The sequence below is a fragment of the Sprattus sprattus genome (genome assembly GCF_963457725.1).
Source record: "Sprattus sprattus genome assembly, chromosome: 2".
NCBI classification, from domain to species: domain Eukaryota; kingdom Metazoa; phylum Chordata; class Actinopteri; order Clupeiformes; family Clupeidae; genus Sprattus; species Sprattus sprattus.
The window spans coordinates 48345757-48371270 of NC_137921.1; the positions used below are offsets into that span (position 1 = coordinate 48345757).

A 25514-nucleotide genomic window follows, 5' to 3' on the forward strand; every position below is an offset into this window, starting at 1 on the left:
AGATTGTTGGGTGCCAACATGATACTTCTCTTAAGAGCTCTTTGAGGGAGGCTGGTGTGCTTCCCACCATGGTGACTCTTTCCACACAGGATAGTAAGGCTTGACACTAAGAATCACGAGCAGACAACAGCAGCACAAGAGTCTAGCTAAACAGGCTATCAAAGCGAATGAACACTTCACTGCTCAGGCCTTGGTTTACAACAGAGGGAGAGCATACGTACACATGGTGCACACACACTAGACATTACAAACACAAATCATGAATGAGTTCACAGTTGAGGTTATAAAACACAACACTGATGATACTTGTGCAGATATTAACCGACAATCTTGAGATGTTTACTTGTTATTAACATTAAAATACACAGGAATCTTTTCAGGGGGGGATTGGTACCCCCCCACCCCCAGCCCTCCCCGCCATTGAGATATTAACACCAAGCATTACTTCACAAGTAAACAAGTAAAAATCACTGGTATAGACACTGTACTTTTCTAGTAGTGTGTGATATATTGTTTATGATGTCAGAATAATTGCCCTGGAATACGCTTCCAGCATGGTCAAAGCTTTCCACTCCGACTGCGAACAAGCACGTCTTTTGAAGAGGAGAAAGGACGCCCAGACCCGCTCCAAACCTGATCGATACTTGGCAACCGTTCAATGGCATCACAGTATCAAGATACATATTACATCCAGCTCCACAGAAATCTTACCGCCATCCCAAGAACTGGACAGCATCACGCCCTTTCCCGAGAGGGGAGTCCAGTTCCCAGATGAAGGAGATTCTGGAACATCACGTCCTCTAAGAGGACCTACTAAAATAGCTATCACTATCGGTACCTCCACAGACAGTCCCTCACAAGCAGGCTTACCACAGGCCAGCTGTGGTAGCCTCACCCACTTTGCTTAATGGTCCTGAGAACCATACACACACAACAGACACACACACATACAATGTCCTACTAAACACATCACTTATGGCTTTAGTGAATAGACAGAAGGTTCCTACGCTTCAGGCTACAGCTTGCTGTTTCTCAACACTCAAAGGTTCTTTTCAAGCTCTATTGGCTTGTTCATTACTGATATCCCTCCCAAAACTGTCCGGTTCATCGATACCTTTTTTTTTGTTGTCAAAACCTTCACTAATTTCTTAATTGGTAATGATAATATTGGCTTGTAACCTAGTGTTGTGTTGTGCTGCTGGAATGAAAAGAGATTTAAGCCCCAGTAAACCAGTCCTGATGTTCCCATCCAATCTACCCCCCACCCCTCGTTCAGGGTTCTGGTAGGCGCCTCTCCTCGGCCTGGTGCAGCTGGGCACTAACGCTTCATCACCACCTGCTCGTAGGATCCAGCTCCAACCCGGCTAGAAAAAACACAAAGTGTGTCAGTTAGCCACACTCACCAGGCTCAAAAACACACAATCTGTACGAACAACATGCTTTAAAATAAATACCACTGTGACAAACCCATTACTAACTTGCATACACATCTAAAATCACCAGTAGACAAACAAATGTGGTACATGAATGAGGCTGGATCATGGTAACATTATCCTCCTACACACACAGACTATTTCCACAACAATCCTTACCTGGCAGGTAAGTGATGGCTGCCAAGCGCCGTGCTTCCTCCAGGTCCAACAAACAAACGCAGTCCCTCCTCTGAAACACACACACATGTATTTCACAAAAATAAATTGTCTCTCAGACTCAGAATAATTTGATTTGTTACTTCTAGAATAATTCTCCAGACTCTGTCTAACTCCATTACCTGAGAATATTATGCAAATATTTGCTTTCTATTATTGCCTTGCTAACTTTATAGTCACGTTTCTACTTTCAAATTATCAATTCATGATGCTATGACTATTGTGTCAGATGTCTGGTGGACTAGCGGTCGCCATAGTTACCCTCTGTGCTGGAGTCAAGCATGCTGGGAGTGAAGTCCTGGCTCTGGAGGATCTTTTCCACCACGTCATCAGCATCTACCCGCGTGGCATCCATCCTCTTCATCTGAGACTCCATGGAATCCTGCTTTACTGGATGCCTGTACATCCAGGCACACACACATCACACACAAAAACATAACTTGTTCAAAAATGCATGACTTCCATTGCATCCATTCATCTTCAGCTAAGACCTAAATAAGTCTTACTTCATTGAATACAAAGCATTAGGCTATAAGCACACACACAAACAGCAGCACACACACAAACAGCAGCACACACACAAACAGCAGCACACACACAAACAGCAGCACACACACAAACAGCAGCGCACACACAAACAGCAGCGCACACACAAACAGCAACACACACCTGTTGGCGCCGCGGTCCGGCGTGCCTGGCTGCTGGGCTGGTTCGCTGGGTTCAGGGATGCTAGCGATCCCTGTGGAAGCGCTGCCCACGGAGGTGTTTCTGCGGTGGGAAGTCTCTGACACGGATGAGGAGCGAGAGTGGCCTGTACTGTACCCTTCAAACAGATAAAAACACTGTACTGTACTGTAGTAGACCCTACAAATGCAGGCAGACATCTGCACTATTACTATTACACAAACAAAATCTTGGCAAAATCACTATACACTACACACAGTTATATGTGTGTTGTACACCAGATAGGTTTGTACAATATACTTTAACTATACTATACTATCCTATAACACTATAACTTTTGACACAGAGATTAAAGATGAGAGATGGTGCTACGGTCAAACATTCACGTACCAACATATATTCCAACACACTTACTAGATCAGAGACACACACCAAAAATGTTAGTACACACTTCACCTTGTGAAATAAAGAGCATAGGAGCACAGAGAGAGAAAAAGACAGAGGCACTTTTCCATCATTTCAGTGATTTTAAATGACTGGCCTACATTCGCGATTTAGAGCATGATAAATAATTTTACTGGCAAATGAGGTCACCAATAAACAACCCACAGAAAAACAAACATACCTCCACCCAAACTGACACACAAGTAAAACAAGTACTGTGAAAAACAGTGCCTTCCAGAGATGTAGACACAACACACACATAAACACTCACACAGGCGAAATCATATTTTCTTTTTAAAGCATACTGTTTTCAAGCGCATGACATCTTCACATCTAAGCTATTTCAAAGAGTTAATCTTGCTAATCAAATCAGGAAATGGCAGAGAGCTTTCAAAGATGCTCAACACAATATTGAACAGTGGGCAGGAAACAGACAGATTCAATTAGGGATGCAGTCAGGGAATCATTCAGATGGGTCTGATATTCGATCTGCAAGACGATGTTTCTTTGAAAGCCCTGCAGAGCAGACAGCAGGGGCTGCAGTAGGAGTTGGGGACAAGACAAGAGACCTCACACACACACACACACACACACACACACAACGCCAACTGTGCTTATGTACAGTATAGAATTGCACAGTGTGGCAGAGGAAAGAGCAGCACAGCTAAGTGTAAAGCAAGCACACAGCCCAGAAACGTCAGCCAGTCGCCCAGACACATCAAGCCAGGCAGAAAACAAGAGCACTTCAACAGACATTACATCAGTGTTAGACAAGGAAGTATTAGACCAGCCAATTGACCCTGTCCTTGTGTGAGCGTGTATGTCTGTATATATGTGTGTGTCTGTGTGTGTCCGTGTGTGTGTGTGTGTGTGTGAGAGAGTGAGATCTCTACCTGATACTCTGGACTGCTGACTGGCGTAGCTGGAGGTCCGGGAGTGGCCACAGGCCCCCAGTTCCTCTGGGAGAGAGGCACACCTGCCTGCAGCTTCTGGGACAAGGGAGGGGAGAGCTACAGTCAGCCATCGCGACTGCTGCAACTATATATACTGTATGTGTCTGAGGTGACAATTTCACATCCGTATGGATTTCCACACGCAAATATAAATGATCATGTATTGGACTTTACTTTACATGTATATTGTACTTGTATGTGCAACACAAGCATAAAATAGTGATCTATGCATTAGATGTATCTTGGGGTACAGAGAGTCTTAAAACTATGTTATATTTTATAAATATTTAAATCTTAAACAAATGTAATAAGCCTAGTCTAAACTATTGAAAACAACACATAACCACTGAATTTAAATTTGAATCAAATTTTAAATTCTATCACTACATATTTTTTACACCTTTTAAAACATGAGGAATTTAAAATATAAAACCTTCAAGCCTGAAAACTTCCAGAGGATCACCCCCAATATTTAAATGATTCATCCTGAAGCCTGAATTACTTTTTGACTAAATAATTACTTTATTAAATAATAATTAATAAACCAAGGATGTGAACCAAGCTTGTTTCTTGTGTCAGGAGCAGATTAAGCCGTGTCAGCACTGTATATTAAACCAACACCGTATACATCATTCAGTATAATCATAGCATGTTTATACGCTCCTTGATCAACTGTCTTTTTACAGATTTTGTGTAAACAGCTGTACAAAGGGAGTGGACCATGATGCCTCATCAATGTATTCTAGGTGTATGTATGTGTTTGTGACCATTTTGTGTGTCAATCTTGGTGTATGTGACAGAAATGTATGCTGTGACCAAACGGTTGCTATAGCAGCAAACAGCCTAGTTGAATTATACATTGCAGCAAGATGTCTCCGAGCCCTCAGGAAAAAAGACATGAGAGGGGGAGAAGCAGCGAGAGAAACTGGATTATGGTGGTGAGTCACAGCCATGAGGACCACAAACACACACTCACTCTTACCTGTAATGGCCAAGTAAGGTTTCTGTTGGTCGCCTCCTCTCCTCTCCTCTAGGAGTCGCTCTCCATCTCCTTGAACCCCCAATACTGTGCCGGTAGACGGAGGTCTGCAAGGTATAAACACTGATATAATAGGCTATAACCATCAAGGGATGATCTGTTTGCAGTATTATGCAAGGAATTAATGCGGTTTGTGGCTGACATTTTTTATTCATGTACACATTTGCATAAAACCTTGTAGGGGTGGATTGAATCCCGATTCTCACAGGGTAACAAGCAAGTAAGGTTGATGGAAAAGGGTTTATTCATATAAAATCTCATTTGTTGCGATTTAATTACATGTCTCCAAAAAAAACAAGTTCTGAACCCACAGTTGTAGACAACTCACAATTAGGAGTGTCCATTTTTAAGTTGCATTGAAGCATGGACAGACTCACATTTCCTTTAGCTGAATCTTCATGGAACGCTTAAGATATGTAAATTAGGTCACAGGGAAGTCTGAACCCAGAATGTACTGTCTATAGATTTGGTTGAACTGGATTTCAGCTGTGTATGCTGTCAACATAGATACGACTGCATAAACAGTGTTCCTGTGATATGTCCACATAGCTATCCATGTACATGGTTATGTTGTGCAAATCCATGACTGGGTCATCCATGATGTGGGCAGAATTTGTACTGTGTTCACTTTAGGTTCAGTTGTCAAGAGTTGAAAGAAAGAAAACTGCTCAAGAATAATTACTCTGATACACTGATGTCCCAGTCTTGTGCTTACTGTATCAATGAGAAGACCTTCCCAATTACAATCTCAAATACTAATTTATTGTGTATAAAAAAAACAGCATTTGTATTATGTGCCCACTTCAGTTATATAAATCACATGATACCACTATGGTATCCATTTTCACTGCAATGATGATGATACACAGCTTTAAGCATCAACTAAGCACATTGCTACTCTACCCCCCAATACCCTTACTGCTCGTCTCCATGATGTACAGATGCGGATGACAAAAAATACCTCAAATTCAACAGTAGTAAAACTGAGCTACTTCTCATTGGCACTAAATCAACACTGTCAAAAGCTAATATCTGTTTACTCTCCATTGCTGATACCACCATACCTGTAGGTATAGGGAACAGCTGTGACCGTTAGTAAAATAGTTAGACACATAGTAAGCCTCTATTGTGTTGTGCTTTTCCTCACACCCTCAAAAGCAATGACTAACCTTTTTGGCTGCACACCGTTAAATCATAATTCGGTTAATGTAAGCACTTATTAGCCGTGTTGTAATCTGTTGTTGCTCTGATTCTTGGTGTAATGTTTCTAATAGTAACTTGCTGTGTTTAGTTAAGATACCTTTCCGTTTCTTGTGTATTACAGTTTCACTCATAAGTTTTCACCTGGCATCAATTAAGGAGCAAGGCGTTCGCTACCTGCTTGTGAAATCGAGTTTGGCTGACTGTTTTACTACGTTAACGCACCGGTAGTGTAAAACACGTAGCGGGAATAGTACAGAAGTACTAGTCAATGCTCTGGTCACACATCAAATCTAGCAAATAAATTAAAAGCTCATCATAATCTTTCCCCCGCCTTCACCATAGACCTCCTTCAGACCTACACTCCCTCATCTTCCTTGCAGTCATCATCAGCAAGTATACTGGCACTACCAGTCAATAATCTCACTACAATGGGTTCAAGGGCCTACTCCTATGCTACATCCAAACTCTGGAACTCCCTTGCCCCTCACATCCACACACCTGATTCCATTACCCAATTAAAAAGTGCCTGTCTTTTCAACTAGTATACTCTCTCTAACATCAGCTACATTTGATTTCATTCTTGTACATATTGATTTATCTTATTTTGTTTTTATTGATGGTTATTGCATGTTTTTTAGTATTGCTTTTGTGGTGTAAGGTGGCCTAGAGTGTCATGAAAGGCACATTTGAATAACATATATTATTATTATCATTATTATTATATTAATTTAGTGTGACATTATTTAGCATAAAGAACAAAGAACAGCAGTGATGTATGCAGGATATTTTATTACAATAATATAAGTGCATATTGGTCATGAAACTCATCAACATGAGGGGCTCTAATTTATTCCAGCCCTGCACAATGGGCACGTGAGGTTCTGCTAAAGCCAATGCTGGACACAGCTGCTGTGGAAGTTGTGCTGGCAGGGTAGAACCATCAGTTCCTCTTCATCCACATAGTCACTAAGACAGATCCAGCAATCTGTCTGTCCAATCGTGTTCTCAGACTCAAACACCTGAGTGCGGAGGCCAGCATTGAAACTTGCAGGAAGGGTATTATTGATTTCCAAAATCTCATACAGCACTAGCTGTATTAGAAGGAGTAAAAGTTGAGGAGGACAAAGCACACCAACGAAAATTACGTCATCATCAGCTTCATCAATACGCTCATCATCACTAATCATAACTGAAGGTGTCTCTGCCCTTGCCATAGATGGTAACTAAATATCTTCAGTGATAACTGGAATTTCCACACTTGACAGAGAGGGTGACCTGGCTCTATGCTGCACCTCTGTGGGGGCATAAAGGTCACGAGAGGTACCTGGTTGCGGGGAACTTGTCTCTCTTGACAGAGACGAGGTCCCTGGGTTGCGGGGAACTTGACTCTCTTGACAGAGAGGACATAGCAATTTGCCTGGATCTCTTGGACGATGTTGAAGCTTCATCGTCACAAAGAAAGACATCCACCCTAAAAAGAAAGAGGGGAACTGCCCTTATCTGCTCCTCTAAGTCAGTATGGTGACTACGAGAGGGTCCTGGCAGTGGGGAGGTAGTTGCCGCTGTTTGGCCGAACAGCTGTCCGTTTCCTCTTCCTGACGCAACGGTGCGTTTCCACACTCATTTTAAGAAAGCTAAGGATGACTAAAAAGCAAAATGTCACAAGAGAAAATGCTGAAATTATTCTGAACTAATCATACTTGCTTAAAAAGAGAAATATCAGTGATTCAGGACTATGTGTTGAAGTTCGGCATCTATTACATTATTAAGTGGTAGATAACTAGCTAGATAGATAACTTTGTCACAGTTTGTTCACACCAAAGGTATTGTACCAAACTTTGATCAAATATTAAGACTGATTATTTGATAGTTGGATAAGGAATTTGTAGAGCAATGAACATCAATGGCATAAGAGTGGGTATCTGTAACTTAATCTGTAACTAGAATTTTGCCATCTTATGTCATGATTACATCACAAAGCCTTTTGCATTCTATTTAACCATGTCCAGTCTTCATGGGACCCAAGAGCCTATGCATGACATCATACTGCAGTGTGATAATTAAGCAATATAGCACGAGTGGGAGTGGGGTAGGTAAGGGATAATCCCACGGGTGGTGTTCGGCCGTAGCCACCAAGGCCGCCAGGCCGAGTGGCGTAGGCAACAACACCCGTGGGATTATCCCTTACCTACCCCACTCCCACGAGTGCTATATTGCTTTTATAAAACAATTCTACTGTCAACAAATTAACATTTCAACACGAAGTTATTGATTAAAAATGGTTTATTTCACCATTGTTTCTCCGCAACAAAAAATAGTTCCATTGTCAACGTCTTGGTTTGGAATTTTAAAAACTTTAAATTAACGGTCATCATCAATGCGAATGTTTCATCGCGGAGTGATTTATTTTTAGCTGTGAAAAGTCCCGTAACTGTAGGTATGTTGACGAATAACCTATAGCATGGAACGTCTCTCGTCCAATCAGAAACAGCTAAATTACGCGCTAGAACCCAATTGTTTTATAATGCTCCACAGCATTTTTTTATTCTATGGTTAACCTTAAAGTTGGAGATTGGCAGACAGGACATGGCATATATACTGTTGCCCCACATACCGTATTGACAGACATACTGAAATAACATCCTCAATTTGATATACTGACAGACAGAACCTCCTCAGAGATCCCCAAGCTCTGAATTTTCAGGTTCAAGGACACTATATGTACTACACTATGCATGACTACATATCCCACAATGCTTACAGAGACTTGTCCTGCTTATACTACAACTTGGATCCTTCTGCACTTCCCCCTCACTGTCAGTGAGACTCAAGCTTCTAGAGGGCACTCTGACACAGTGTTCTGCAGCTATACACTGACACACTTAAATTCAGTCATGCGTAGAGGAACGCTGCTGTGTCAAACCCACACACACACACACACACCAGCTTCACACTCTTCTTGTCAGTGAATTCGTGTGTCAGTGTGTATGTAAGAGTGAGTGACTGTGTGGGTGGTGTGTGAACCTTCACAGATATAATATGCAAATGGCAGTGAGCTGCTTCCTGGCAGAGGGCACAGATTCCTCTCAGGTTCTGAGGTCTCTGCTGAACACTTCGGGGAGAGGATGCAGTTTGCAACAACACCATAGAACATCAGACCCGTTTGCGCACCCGTGATCAATATGTCTGGGTCTTCAAGTTTTAGTTTCAACGACTACAGCAGTGGTCCATGTCCATTATTATTGTGGTTTAGATTCATTGCAAAATAAAGGCACTGAGCAGTGACTAAAAGAGGGAATTATAGAGGGGTGTACAGAGGCAGAACTTACGTTTTAAAGCAGGGATCTCCAGACATCAACTGTGTGCTGATGATCACCTGAGAGAACACACACACACATACACACACCAGTTGAATTTGTGTGATAACCAATAAAACAGACTATTCAACATCGCTTGTGTGACGGAGAGAAGACATGTCTATGTATGCATGCACACCTTCAGGATGGAGTTGTCCTGGCGAGTGTTTTTGGTGTCATAGCCTTCTAACAGACACCTGCGCTTGGTGCTGCCAGAGCCAGCAAACTCAGCCAGATTCAGATCCGCAAATCCCAGCTGAAGGACAGAATCAATGGGGGGGTGGGGGGTGGGCATTTACCAGTCAGCATTTACAAAACATTTCACAAAAGGGTGTGAAAAGACTGAGAACCACAAATGTCAAACAGAACCAGTAAAAATATTCTGTTCCGCTGGTACCTTTGCATAGGTCTTCCCCCCTTTCAGCTCCTGTGATAGAAAGCCAGACATTCATTAACAGTGATAAAGCACAGAGTAGGGATGAAGAGTGTGTGTGTGTGTGTGTGTGTGTGTGTGTGCATCGCACCTTCCTGACAGACACGCGACAAACACAAGGGTCCAACACTCCTGTCCCGGCACTGGCACTCATTTTACAGGGGAAGGTGAACCTCTTCTTCCAGCGTACACAGTTAGCCTGCACAGTTTCACTGAAATACACACACAAACACAGCAAAAGTTAGCAGCATGTCTTAGAAAACTTCAACCCCCCCCCCCCCCCACACACACACACGCACAAACACACAATATCCTGTGTCATTCTCCTGGTGGTATGATATTGCCTTAAACTGTAACAGATCTTGAGATGAAAGCATGTCATGTGCATTGTGATGATTCAAAAGACTGACCTCTAACACCCACACACCCACACACACACACACACTCACACACAAAACACATTATATTGACTGTCACAGTCACTATCCTACTGCATGAATGAGATATCCCCCAAAAAAATCATTTTAATTCCATTCCCCATCCGCCAACTCAAACCCTAGCAGGTGACAGCATTGCATCATAAACACACACACACACAAGAAAGAGTCTTGTTAAATCGGATTTTCCCGCAGGCTCAGTCATGAGATTTATGAAACGCCGCCACAGTCTAATGAATTAACCTTTCTGGGTAACACAACCAGAGCCAACTCCACGCAAACATACACACATGCACGCACACACGAACACACCAGATTCACTCCAGCACTCACGCACATTCAGGGTGACCATTGGGCAGAGGGTCTGCTTGAGGAAGATCTCACAACAAGTCTCTGACTTTTAAAGAAGTTGCAAGAACTCCTGTTTCCATGGAAACATCATCACCACAGGCTAATCTGAATTTCCACTGAAACATGGGAGTGTGACAAAGAGCAAGAGTGCAGTGCAAAACACGAGAGTCAGACTGGCATTCAAGTCGTGGGTGTTTGAATTATACAAAGTATACCATCACATGGACCACCTTACATCCTATGTATACTACCTTTTTATTCTTTAGGCTACAACAAATGATAATATATACTGTATATATAAAGCATGTGTGTGTGTGTGTGTTTTCACAGGAAATAGGTTTTGTAAGCTGCTCCTGGACTGCAAACAAGCTTACGTGTCACAGCTGACACACTTCTGTCCCTGTTAATGGTGTCATAAAACTCACCAGGTCTGCCTTCAGCACTGATATGGAAATAGTGTAAAGCTAATGTCATTTACATTGGCCATTTATTTTGTAAACATCTTCACACCAGTGGACTGTGGGTAACCCTAGGCCACAGGGACTCTGCAGGTAAGTGAGGTCACCTGTGTAGTGTACCCTGTAAACACACATGCAGCTGCATAGACTTGTGTAGGCATTTGTATTAAACCACCCTTTTGGCCAAACACTAATCATGGTATAAAAAGTGGTCTGCTCTGCTTGAGACTACGAGAGTTTAAGAGTGCCCTTGTGTGATTTAGCCCATATACGGGCAGAGTGATGTATCTGAGTAGATTCATGAATGAACAGGTGTGTGAGCGTGTGCTCGTGATATGGCAGAAGTGCGAGAGGAAATGTGTTGAGGATGTGAGGAGGGAATGTGTGAGCAGGTAGATGAGACTGTGTGGGTGGGTTAGACTGAGATGGAGGGTATTTTCTGCTCACTTCAGTGTCAGATTAATCTGGTCTTCCCCAAGTCTATTAAAGGAACCTAGTTTCAAACAGCCCATATGAAATCTGCCTCCAGGCCCCTTGGCTGACAAGGAACCAGTCATTTGTGTTGAAATCCATTGGACAATATGCCTGGACCCTCTCAATTAAATAAACTGCAGACCTCTTAGTAACCAACAATAATGCATTCCTGATATGCACATCAACCACATAATGTCAAATATCCCAAATATTTATAAAGGCTCTGGTCTGACAAACAAGAGTTTTTTTTATTTTAATTCAATTCTACTCTGGTTGCTAAAGCAGTTCTTATACAAACTACAAAGACACAAGACAACCATCACAGACTGACACTCACACCGACTCATCCAGCCTAGGGGCTGGGACAGACTGAAGTATTTGTCTAAAAACCTTTTAAAATTAAACTGCAGACTTCTCTCTTGCTCCATCGTGACTGAGCTCCCTCCCACAGCAGCATTACTGGCAGGCACATACAGTGGGCGCCTGTAGTCGTGGGAGGTTGGTAGGGCCATATGTAGGGATGCACAATATTGAATTTTAGCCGATATGCCGATATTTACAAGCTCATTTTGGCCGATTGCCGATGCCGATACCGATATAATACATCTCAGCTTTTTAATTATTGAAAAGTCTCTCCTGTACTAGAATTAATCTGTAATTATGCTAGGGTATTTCTGTAAATACAGACTTGATTTGTATCATTTAAGAAATAGACATTCACTCATGAAACTGAAATGGTTTATATATAAATGTATAGATTTCTATACAACAGATTTATTTATATTTTCACGTCACAATTTTCATACTTGAACAGTACCTCCTTGAACTTGAACAACTACACTCTGGAAATGCAGCTTGGCTTACTTGGCAAGCTAACGTTGGTTAACTGATTAACAGTTTAATAACGTCCCTTCTAGGATTTCTAGACTAATCTATGTAACGTTATTGCCAAGTTAGCTGTTTAAATTCCATAAATGGAAAAGTAAGCCATGTACAGAAAGCGTGGGCTCGTGACATAACGTTTCACATCGCGTCAAATGAGGCATCATCAACTTCTCTGGTGTCACGTAGCATGCTTGGCTAACTTTGCAAGCTAACCTTGGTTAACTGACTTACTGTTTAATAACGTCCCTTCTAGGATTTCTAGACTAATCTATGTAACGTTATTGCCAAGTTAGCTGTATAAATTCCATAAATGCAAAAGTGAGCCATGTACAGATAGCGTGGGCTTGTGGCATAACGTTTCACATCCCGTGAAATGAGGTATCATCAACTTCTCTGGTGTCACATAGCATGCAAACTAACAAGCTAGTGTAGTCTAGCTAACTCCGTAACTTATTAACGTCTATTAGCGTGACAGGTAATGTTGTTAAGCGTGGCACGCGGGTGGTCTTCATCTATGAATGCAGCCTACGTTATGGCCAAGCTGCATCTCCTCCTCCTTCTCCTGAAATGTTTTCTGACAAATAGGCATTTTGTCATCATCCTCTGATACTGTGAAGTAGGCTACTGCCACACAGCCGACGCTCATAAACATTTGATTCGCGTGCGCATAATTTACACGTCACCTTACCGGCCAGGTATATCGGCAGAAATGTTTCATATCTGCAGATACCGATAATTAAGTTTTGAAGCCGATATCTGCCGATACCGATGTCTTGCCGATAATATCGTGCATCCCTAGCCATATGAGATCCATTTAATTTTCTGCCAAATTCTGTTTAATTTTTTGCCAGATTCTGATATGTTCCGGTGTTTTTTCTAGAATGGGCTGTCTGAGATATGTCCAATCACAAAATGTACTCAGGACATACACACACTGTTGTATCGGTGTAGGTGATAGACCTGTTGTAATAGGGAAGGGAGTGTAGGGTTGCAATGCTAGAACAACCCCGAAGACTACAAACACAGTTTAATTTACAAGCATTTTAAATAATCTTGAAAAAATTGCAAACGTATTTAAAGGGAGATTAACCAACGATGAACCGGAGTAACCGGTTTCTGATAACAAGACTTATACTGAGTCAATAAGCCGCTTGTGCTATGATAATAGTCTACATAGACATCCCAAACTGTTATTTGCATGCTTCCTTCCTCATTCCTCCAGCTTATGACCTGGAACTCATTCCAAGACAGACGTCGCGAAGGACGTCTGATTTTGTTAAACAAGGAGAGTCATGAAGAAATTTCAATTGGAATGCATGACGTACGGCCAAAGGTGGAAATTGACCTCCCCATTCTTCACGTCAGCCTACAATTTAAAATAACATTTTAAACATTTTCATGTGCTTGAATGGTCATCATCTATAACAACTTTAATGAAATATAATGAATGATTCTGTTGCTTACAGGATCCTGTTTTTTTTTTATATTTAAAAAAAAAAAAACTTCCATTCATGACAACAGCATAATACCTCACCTCATAAGCAGAACTCTATATTTGAATATGAACAGCAGTAGGATGGTAGGCCTTCTATCAAGATTAATACTACAATAACAGACTTCAACATAAAGTAGGCCAAATTCAATTCAATGTTTGTTTAAAATAATTGAAGCATTTCCTTCTTAACATGCTGTTTTACAAAATATCTTCTTATGTGTCTTTCTTTTGCACTATAATAACTAATAATTTCCTTAAGCATGTGTGCGGAAGATCGTTCCATTTCTCACCTTTTCAATGGTACAGAGGACAGTTATAACCCAGTGAGGGCTCCTCAGCAGTGATGGGTGGTAGGACATCTCTACTGCCCAAGGATATAAGATCTGGGCTTCAATCAGTCACTAGAGGCTGAGACTGCACCTACTACAGAGAGCTGCGGGCTTCTGCTTCTCTGCTGAAACATCTGTGCATCTCTGCTTCGCTGCATCCCACACTGGGTCATGCGACTCACAGTGAAAGCACTTTATACACCCCACTAGTCCTCATGTAACCTCTCGGTGACCTGACTCCCGAGACAAGAAAGCTCCCCTTCCCCTTGCACTGCGGAGGGCATCAGGTGAGAGGGGAAAGTGCAATCATCATAATGTCATCCAAACACACCATGCTACTTTATAGGGATGAAAAACCGAATCGTCACAGATAATCAACATCCAGGACGGAAAAAGATAAAAAAATAAATAAATAAAGTGCAGCTCGCACTATGTAGGCTACCCGTTGCCATGGTGAACTCGGGCGAGCAACGAGCAGAGTGAAAACTGTGGATTCTCCCTCCCGCTCACTCATGCACAGTGAAAAGAGCTTACACACACACACACACACACAGTCTGCGTTTACAGGTCATTTACCAAAGAACATCATCTGCTATTTTCCCTTGAAGAAAACCATTTAGACTGAGCCGAGAGTGACAAAGAGAGAGTCAGGGTTCTTTCACTAGCGATCGCCTGTTGGTGGACCTTGGGACAGATGTCATCCAGCTGGTGGTGACATGAATCACAGCCTCGCTATCCGGACCAGCACCTTAAAACCACATGACCCAATAATCCTCACCAGCCGCACTGCAGATATGACAAGTACCACCACTTTTCACTCTCTGTGTGTGTGTGTGTGTGTGTGTGTGTGTGTGAAGAGCAAACACTTGTGTATGAATGCAAAATCTGGGTAAGATAAATGGCTGAAAGCAAGTCCATTCTAGTGCCAAGTCACTGTCTTCAGCTATAGGTGAGCACAGACGTCCCAGGTCATCACTGGCCTAACGCAGTATGCATTCTGTTTCCACGGCAACACTATATTTAGAGCTTTGAAAGCAGAGTCGCCCCCACAAATAACACACACACACACACACACACACACACACACACACACACACACACACACACACACACACACACACACCAAGCCCAAAAGAGGGATCTGAAAATATCCCACACCGTGAGCATCACAGCAGACTGCAGGCCCTGTACAGTGGTCTCTGAAGTGGCCAAGGGTCAACTATGATCTCCAGCTGGGTCACTCAACGTTGGAGTACCAGGGCAGAGTGCCATTTAAAGGTCATGGACTCTCACAGTCTGAAAGTCTCCAGTTGTGTGCTCAGGGCAAAAACGAATGGCTCTATCAGTAAAGCTCTGTAAAGACAAGTGAAATAAGAGAAGACAAGTCCCATGGCACATCTTCTCACCAGAGTGAGTCTTACTTTCCAATCAATGTATGTAAATTGACCATTTCCTAAATTTGTACAACTGCTGATGAAACACATTAAGTAAGAATTATACATTGAGGGACCTACTACATATATATTGGAAATTCACCCCTATACTTAAAGACAGCCAGAAAACAGAGCCAGAAACTCCTCTATGGCAGACCGCAGGACAGACTCACGGGGTTAAATCGCTCTTCACTGATGAAATCCCCATCAGAGGACTCTGGGAATCTCATTTCACAACCATGGTTACGCGCCCTATTATGACTAGGGATGCACCTATCCGATATTTGTATCGGTGCCGGTATTGAAGACATTTCTAGATCGGGTATCGGTGACAATAAAAAAAAAAAAAAAAACTTTTTTTTTTATTTTTTATGTTTATATATAGGTAGTGTACTATTAGTAGCGATTAGCATGCTAAGCGGAGATTTATAAATGTCCTGATGTTGATTCGCTGATATAGAGATGGGTTCATCCAGTTAAGATTTCGACTGGATGAGCTATGAATGAGATTCATGTTGCCTTGTGTAATGTCCACAATTATACGTATCAAGTAATATTAGTTGTGTAATTGTTATCATGTAGCAATAACTAAGTAATTCAGTGCAGTGCTAATTAGTCCCCATTCTCATTGCAGACACATACATATGTAGGATCACATGCATCGTCATGTAATGGAAATTGATGAATGCACATTAAAGGGAGATAAAGAATACTGCTTTGGTAATCGTGGGTCTTTTAACAGACTAGAACCAGCAAATACATTGACAGGTCACCATGCTGAGCCTCTACAATGTAACGTAAAAGTTGACGCTAGCGGATAGATGATTGCTAACTAATATGAACACTAGCGCTAGTTAGAACAAACATTATTTGTGATAATTTTTAGCCTATGTTGTGAATTGATAGTGATGACTAGACATGATGTTAAGTAGCAAATGAGCAAAAAATGCACCAAGATCTCATGTCATGCACTCCTCATTTCTCCCTCTCGCACGTGTGGTCACACACATACACACAGTTACCATAGTTTTGCGCTGTTTTTTTTATATCGGTATCAGATCGGTATCAGCCGATACTAAACCTCAGATATCGGTATCAGTATCGGAAGTGAAAAAAGCGGATCGGTGCATCCCTAATTATGACATCATCCCCCTCCTGCTCCGGCAGCAAACCTCAAGGAGTATCCCATTAACTCATCATTAAAGTATTACAGTGCATCTGAGTGGGCGGACACATCAGGGTATGTTTTATTATGACTGTGTATGTCCCACAGTGAGTGCTTTCACTAGTTTCACTTTCGTGCTGTTCTACTGTACAGCAGTCTCCCTGCTTGCACAGGTGACTGTGGTTGGTGTGTGTGTGTAATGCTACTAATGTCTGAGACTCCTTCAAAGCTGCATGAGAGCATTCAAACGGAGAGAGCCTCCATTTTATACTGTTCAAACTCTCACACATGAACTAGAGAGCATGTTAAGGCCACAGTGGAGAAGACCTTCATAGCACTTCACTTTCCTGACAAACTGGGAAGATTTCTGCTTACTCACAGTGACTGGAACCCTATAAAGCCAGATCGCCAATAAAACAGCATTAGAGTTGAGCAAGCTTGAGGAATATTAAATCATAAATATGTATGACATTGGGAGCTGGTGAGTCTGACTCAAAACAGAAACACACACACACACACACACACACACACACACACACATAGTGTCCTAACTTTATACCAGCACAGATCGAAATCAATGAATTGGCAGCTCATGGATAAAATAAAAACAGGTATTTATAATCCTTGTATCTGGAGCCCCGCCAGAGGTTCACCACTAGTACACAAGTTCACCCCAAATATTGGCGCTTTGACGAGTGCACCCATGCTTTGCTGTGTCTCCCTCGCTGTCTACACTGAGGGCAAGGAGAGGCCATACGAGCCAATGTGTTCCGTGAGGGGGCGTGACCCTGTCTGATTACCAAGTGCCTACCTATACCTTTCAACCATAAAAGATAAATTGAATAACGGACCGGAAAAATTAGGATTAGTTTAAATTGTACATCACCGGCCAATTAACCAGCTCATCAAGACCCACATTTTAGTAGGTTATAATACCGGTTTGAGACAGTGAACCGTTCAAATAACGATAAACACTAATAGGACTGAGAGGTGTCACATAAAAAGCTGCAAATATTGACTCCGTCAATCTGGCCTCAGAGACAATACTGACAGCTGAATTTGCAACTCCTCCATTCTTTGATCTACAGAATCCTGCAAAATTCCTTAAAATAACTTAACATATTGATTTGAGATCATTATGCAAACTCGTTGTCGATTACCAGCACCAAAATGCAAAATCTCACCGTGAGGATTCCTCGGAGAAGCCGCCGTCCAGCAGTCGGACTTTACAGAACAGCACACCGTTGACGAAGGGAACGGAGGACAGCTCGTCCAGCTCAAAGTCCACTTTAAACTTGAATTTCTTTTTCTTCATCATGGTTTTGAGCCTTCTGTTCTTCCGCTATCGATACGAATCCCTCTGATTGCAATTCAGTGGTGCAGCGCCAAAAATCTTCACCGAACCATCGCTGCTACATTGTGATAAGGACGGATGATGCTGCGTGGCTAGTCAACTAGCCTAGTTAGCTTACAACTGCTGGCATCTCACACAAGTTTCCTCTCATTGCTTTCAACCATTTAAAACAGTATTATGGACATTACATGTTACCCTTGGTGACCGAGAATACAGCTCTAACCTTAGTCGAGTGGTCATCAGTTCCAAAAATGTAAACCTGTTTATATTTCTGCGATGAAGCTAACGTTACTACAGAGCTCAACCCATGCTCCCCCACTCTTTACAGCGACGCACTGTCTATACAAAATGAACTGTCTTGATGAACATTTCAAAACTAGTGGCCACAAGGAGAAATGCAAGTAGACTTTGGCTGCGTTGGCTAAGGTTGGTTTCGAAGTGTAGATTTTGTGCAATGCCAACAGGATCATATTTTCTTCGTTCATATATGAAAATACAGATGATTGACACCTTTACAGTGTTCGTTTGGGCCAACATCACTGGTGCCTCTTGAAATGGAAACTGTCATATCTGACTTTTTTTTTTTTTTTAAATAAAAGGACATAATGTACGGCCCATCATTAAACACAAAGGAGGCATTATAAAATATTTGCATGAGGAATAGTGTTAGTGTTTAAATTTGGATTGGTCGTTGTCTTCTGCAGCGGTTTGGACCAAATCCCAATCACCCTATTTCATGAGCCTGTGAATGTGAAAAGATTGTATTTGGCGCTATCTTGTGGTAAAATGAGCGAAGTACTGACAGCAACACAGCAAATTAAGTATCTCGTCTCATCTCATCCCCATTGGGGATTGGGTTATATATACACCACCATGAATTTGTTGAGGAGTAGGCAGAGGGCTTTTGTTTGGCATCTGCCATGACAGCTGTCCTACTTGATAGGGTGTGAATGTACAGTGTATGGTGTTTGTTTGTGTGTGTGTGTGTGTGTGTGTGTGTGTGTGTGTGTGTGAGTGTGTGTGTGTGTGTGTGTGTGTGTGTGTGTGTGTGTGTGTGTGTGTGTGTGTGTGTGTGTGTGTGTGTGTGTGTGTGCGGAGGGGACTTATTAAACAACTTTCAAATTGTTGAAAGAAATCTAAGTCGTCCTCTATTGCCATCAAAAGCAGTTGAGCTGTGCAGAAAAAGTTAAGAAGGCGGGTGTAACATGTCTCACACACAACAACAACTAAGCATACAACATTGTGTGCGGGTGTACACTAAGAGGGTAGCCTACACAAATACAGATCGACGTGTCAACGCGTGAGCGAGATGACTTCAATAACCTGCTCGTTCTGGCATGAGTTTGTTTCCGCAGAAGGGTGTGCCCCCAAGAAAGCAGAAGAGGCAGCAACCAAGGGAGAAATTACCCACAACTGGTCCCACCCACATCTGACTGTCGGCCAACCGAGTCAGTCTTGTCACTTTACAGCTCAATTAAGTTTACCAGGCAATCGCTAAGCGCATTTTATGGCGTTACTAGGTAGCTTTTCTCGCAAGAGTAATAGGCAGTGACGCGTCAGAGTCGTTGGCATTTTGGGGCAGCTGGATACGGTGCGCCTCCTCCTTCTCGTTCATTTCCTGATCTCTGGCATATTTTCTTTTCTGAGGATCCTCAGATTTTGCATTCGTTCAAGGGCCCATTTTCCACAAGCAACATGTATCAAGCGGCACGCAAAGTGTTTTTTTCCGACGCTCTCTGCTTTAGCGACTCGACTGCAAAGTCCTACGAAGAACTCTTCGCGAAGCTGGACACCAACAAGGATGGGATAGTGGATGTGGCGGAGCTGAAAGCAGGCCTCTCCTCTATGGGCATATCTCTCGGAAAAGGCGCAGCACAGGTAATAACATCGTCAGAGGATGGTCAACTGTGGGCATCGCTAAGCTTAGTTAGTAAATCATTTAGTTATTAATATATTCTCCATCAGATGTATTGTGTTTATGGCAGCTTGAATGAAAAAGCATATCTCCACATTTTTTAGGCTCACGTCACGCCGATGCTTGGATATTTACCCTCTGCCTACACTCATTGCCAAGCGTAAAACAGCCTGCAGCAGTGGCTGGCAAGACGAACTCTTGTCCCACAGAGATCTGGACATGTGCAACTTTTAAAAACTATTATTTAGGCTACATAGATCTAAATAATATTCTCCGCTGCCTAGTATGTCAGTGTCAGTCTGCATTGGTCATATGATTTGCAGGTTGAATACAAGTTTCAGAAACCAAAAAAGAAATGTTGCAATGTATTTCAGTCCGTTAAGTGTGATTTATATTAAGGACGGTTATGAACAATATACATTAAGTAAGCTCAGTAGGCTTACATATGAATTCACCCAGCAGCAGATGACATGCTATCAATCTGGTCAACTTTCCTCTACTCTCCTGCATGCATTTTTTAGTATACACAGCATAAGCAAAAGACGGTCTGTTTATGGACATTATTCTGTACTGTGTGCTTGAGTGGACACAAGTAACTTTGAGTATTAAGTCCTTGAGGTGGGGTTTTACAGGAGGTAATGCCTTGACATTTACTACTGCTCTTCTCACACACCCACATTCCTTCACTCACACTCATATCGGTACATCTAGAAAGGAAGTGAGACACACACTCACCTGCAGATCATTGATATTATCAATGCCATGAAGCATGTGCTGCAGTCCAATATGTTTTCATTTAATTCTTCTTTTATGATTGCTCCATACATTGAATACACTTTTATTGTAAGCTGATAGTCTGTATGCATGTATGTTTATCAATTCCTATATTCGGAACAGAAAATGGTGACATCTGGAGACTCTGATGGAAATGCAGGGCTGGACCTGGACGAGTTTTCCAAGTACCTGAAGGAGCATGAGAAGAAACTCAAGCTGACCTTCAAGAGTTTAGATAAGAACAATGATGGTGAGAGCTGGAGGCTTTTGAACCAAATGTATCCTCCTTTAGTCCAGTCTGACAACACCAGCACACAGCCAGCCACGACTGATATGTATTACTAGGTAAAGGGCACTAGCTATATATTGGTTTGTCCTGTGGTTAATTTGTGAGTTATCACTAGCCTTATAGGATGCAGCACTTTGGGTGAGGTCAAATTTGTCCCTTAAATGATATGCTGTTGATTTGAATTGTTCCAGTGCATCAGTTGTAACAGTGAGAGACTCTATGTCTGGAGCTAGGGGTGTAAATGAGACATAGCCATTGACATGCACAGGGCAATGCAATTAGCATTGATAGACAGATAATTTAATCAGACATTGTTCTCCAACTAATTACACAGATGCATAACTTCATCCAGACATTGTTTGCCACCAATTACAATTTGGCAGTGACCCTCTCTGTGCAAGTCCATCAGTAATTGTGATTTCACCTGTTATCTTTGATACGATCACAATACAATTCTTCACTGACACTTTTCTCTTTACAGGCCGCATTGACTACAAGGAGATCAAACAGTCTCTGACAGATCTGGGCGTGGGGGTGTCAGAGGAGCAGGCCCAGAAGATTCTCCAGAGGTAGCGATGCTGATTTATACTCGGCCGATTTTTCATTTGTCCGTTTACACAGGCGCCATGATCCACTATGAAGGACAGCCCATTCTCTACCTCAATAATTTGTGTGAATTTGTCAAATGGTTATTGCATTTTATCTGGACAGTAAGAAAAGGGTGTTCTGCAACAACACATAGTCTACAGGAGCAACTGAGGGATTTTTTCCCCTCTTACATGCAGTTACCATTTTTATCCACCAGAGGACAGGCTGATAATAAGTAATTGTTTTCACTCTGTGGAGCATAGTGACTGCAAGCCACACCTAACTTAATGTGGAGGTAGAGTCATAGTGTGATTAACTGAGCTATGTCATTGTTACTGATAAAATTATCGTGCAAAACTCAGCGTCTGTAGTGAATTACAGGTGTGTCTGAATATTATCATACCCCCAGGCATGTGTCAACCGTGTGCATCTCTGTTTAAATTGCTTATAGATGCTGTGTGTGAAGACATTTGTTGAGCTGCATGAGTCTGTGATGAGGGGCATGTTTAAAAGAAGTATTCAAATATAACCTTCAGTTTCCATACCAAGTGACTGTCTTAACATGATGGGTCATAACAGCGGTCCTTATTATGCCATGAAGGACAAGAACACTGTGTCTAATACATTATGTATTACACTTATTAGACACAATGTACAAAATACAGCATATTTAATAGTAGTAAACAAAATACTTAAAGTTACTTCACTACAGGCAAAATCTTTGTCTTGTCTCAACAGAACAAACGTTTTACTGTTAAAGTTTACTGCTACAAATCGGATTACCTAAAGAATTTCTAAAGGTGTGAAGGGTTAAACTAGTTGAGAGTACTGTTAATGGTAAGCATAGTAAGTGGTTAGCATGGTAAGTAAGGATGTTAGTGGATCATGTGTTCTGGGCGGAGAGTGCTGTTTAGTGACTGATAACACACGGAGTGTCTTTCCCTGTGTGTGTTTGTTTGTGTGTGTGTGTGTGTGTGTGTGTGTGTGTGTGTGAGAGAGAGAGAGAGACAGACAGACAGACCTAGATAACATTTTTAGCAAAGTTAAAGAAAAAGTGGCAACAACACGTTGATGCAGAGGTAGAAGTTGGTCAGTATTTACTTGAAGAGAAGAAAATGGACCGCAAACCAGTAGCAGAGGATTGCATTGAGGATTGCATGACATGGAGGATTGCAAAGAACACAGGTTGTCACACATGATGGGAATACTCATACCGTTCAAGTTTTGTAGTCAGTTTGTCAGTTATAGGTGAGGCTATAAACGCAAATAACATACTAAACATGAGAATGACAGACATGTCTGTAGTAGCACATCTTTCCGTCACAGTGTTGCTAACCAGCTTCTGAAATGTGGGTGGACTAGCACTAATCTGGAGAAACATTCAACCTGTTCTAAGACATTTCTGCCAAACAGCTTCAAAACGACATTCTTTTAGACAGGCAGACAACTTTTAAATGCCAGAAAGACCTGAAAACTCACTAGATAAGACGGGGAACATGGATGTCATTACTTCCAGATCAGGTTTTACATAGTCCTACACTTTCATGCACCAAAGTTGGATGAAGGAGAGTTGGATGTTGGTTCAAAAATGTGGTAGAGCCTAAGTAAACAAACTAACAAACACATATCTTTATTATCAGCTGTTGAGGAGATGATACGTCCTGTGAACGTAAGTGACAGGGTTTCAATATGTCAACTTACAATTTTATAGTAGGCTTGTGGACACATTTAGCACCCCTGGTGTTCACAGAGACTAATGCTATCGCTAATGCTAAAATGTATGTTGTTAGTACGTGCAGGTTGACACTAGTGAAGGCTCATTATACAACAGGGCAGTAGTGTAGTTGAGTGGTGAAGTTGACATCCTGTGTCACAGGACAAGGATAGAGAATGACAGTGAGATATACGTGTGAGGGAGGGACAAAGAGTGTGTGTAAGGGAGTGTGAACAGTAATCCAATTAAGGTCTTGACTCCTCTCTGGGCCTAGCAGCTTCTGTGGTGTGTTTTATCTGTAGATGTGAACTAGGTTGGAATTTGACTCATGGAGCCAAAGTAGCTGTCCAACCTTCACTGTTCACCGCCTCTAAATGTACACACACACCTCTACACACACACACACACACACACACACACACACACGCGCGTGCGCGCGCGTTTATACGCATGGACTATAAAAATATTGAGATGATGCGTATCCACAACAATGTGGGTTGCATGCTCAAAAATACCAAACATGTGTGGATGGAAGCCAATCTGGTCAATGTTGTCAGGAACATACATGCTGGGAAAGGTATGAAGGATAAAATCTCTCTCTCTTTCTCTCCTCCCCCCCTCCCCCCCTCTGTCTGGTTATAGTATTGACGTCGATGGCACCATGACAGTGGACTGGAGTGAATGGAGAGAACATTTCCTCTTTAGTGCTGCATCAGACTTACAAGAGATCATACGCTACTGGAAGCACTCCACGGTGAGTGTGTGTGTGTTGTTTGTGTGAGTGAGTGAGTGAGTGAGTGAGTGTGTGAGTAAATGTGTGAATGAGTGTGTGAGTGTGTGAGAATGAGTGAGAGAGAGAGTAAAAGAGAGAGTGAGAGTGAGATGCATCTCAAAATGTTTCATAAAATGCCAACTCCTGCTCCTACAGAATCTGTGTTTTGCATGCACCCAAATATCCCATGTGCATGTAGTTTGCATTCTTTACTCCTCACACACACACACACACACACACACACACACACACACACACACACACACACACACACACACACAACCAGACACTGTACGCAATTCAAAATAAATCAACTTAAGGAACACATTTATCGGATACATTAGGTTCTCAGACATGATTCGAGTGTTTGTCTCAGCAGTAGTTAAAACAGCAGCACCACAAATCGCATGGGTCAACACATCACCTTCTCATCGTTATGGATGAGATGGAGCAGTACTTTGCCACTTTCATTTTGGAAAATCCAAACTATCTTGTGACCCCATAGTGACCATGTTATGCACATGATCCAAACTGCCAAAGATAAATACAAGACACTAGGGTATTTGTAACCAGAACCAGAGACCTACATTTCCTGTAGAAGAGACTAATATTTCACAAGCTTGGTTAAAAAGGCATTTTCTAGGCATGGATCAAAACAACAGACAATTTCCAGGATGAACCATTTCTTAATACTCTCAACTATTATAACAACATCAGGTCTGATGACATCTGTATCAGAAACATACGTCTGCACTGCACAAGGGGAAGATAGATGGTATGTTCTTTATAAGCACACACACACACACACACACACACACGCACAGAGAGAGAGAGAGAAAGAGAGAAAGAGAGAGAGAGAGAGAGATTCATAAATTAACAGCTCCCTGCTGTCTTTGGCACTCTCCCTGTACTCTAAGTCTTCCTGTAATCACAGTAACTACGTCAAAGAGCTCAGACACACATTCACAAGCACACACACACACACACACACACACACACACACACACACACACACACACACACACACACACACACACACACACACACACACACACACACACACACTCACTCATGAACACACACAGGTACACAGTAATCAGCTTGGCGGCCATATTTATCCTTTTCACAGTGAATGATCTTGAAGACATGTCCAGTCAATGGTCTGTCTGACAGAAAGTTCTATTCAATCACACATACTAGAGAAGAATTTCCTTCTCCTCCCATACAGCTCCTAAAGGTTTCCTTAAAAGCTTTATATTTATGATATTATATTACTCTAACCCTAGATAACAATATAAACAAAAACCTGTGCACTCACAG

At 42.0% G+C, this 25514-nt stretch overlaps 2 protein-coding genes across 3 annotated transcripts in view; one reads left to right on the forward strand and one right to left on the reverse strand.

Annotated features, from left to right (window-relative positions):
• Positions 1-900: 900 nt before the first annotated feature.
• On the reverse strand, positions 901-18106 carry fam102bb (family with sequence similarity 102 member Bb; the record flags this gene model as incomplete). 2 transcript variants are annotated; one of them, XM_080832034.1, is made up of 11 exons in its annotated part: positions 901-1364; positions 1593-1662; positions 1911-2047; positions 2319-2472; positions 3671-3766; positions 4713-4816; positions 9302-9348; positions 9468-9584; positions 9726-9755; positions 9853-9973; positions 17973-18106. In XM_080832034.1, the coding sequence occupies 11 exons, from the start codon at positions 18104-18106 to the stop codon at positions 1319-1321; spliced, it is 1056 nt and encodes a 351-aa protein (XP_080688160.1). In that variant the 3' UTR covers positions 901-1318. The 2 variants fall into 2 exon arrangements, with proteins under 2 accessions (XP_080688160.1, XP_080688161.1); XM_080832035.1 differs by lacking the exon at positions 3671-3766.
• A 1534-nt stretch (positions 18107-19640) lies between these two features.
• The window catches only part of slc25a24 (solute carrier family 25 member 24), a 12015-nt gene continuing 6141 nt past the window's right edge, over positions 19641-25514 (forward strand). The window contains exons 1-4 of the mRNA XM_080860561.1: positions 19641-20020; positions 20955-21081; positions 21602-21689; positions 24065-24176. Of these exons, the coding sequence (XP_080716687.1) occupies positions 19838-20020; positions 20955-21081; positions 21602-21689; positions 24065-24176 (510 nt within the window). The 5' untranslated portion in view covers positions 19641-19837. The remainder of the gene's footprint in view (positions 20021-20954; positions 21082-21601; positions 21690-24064; positions 24177-25514) is intronic.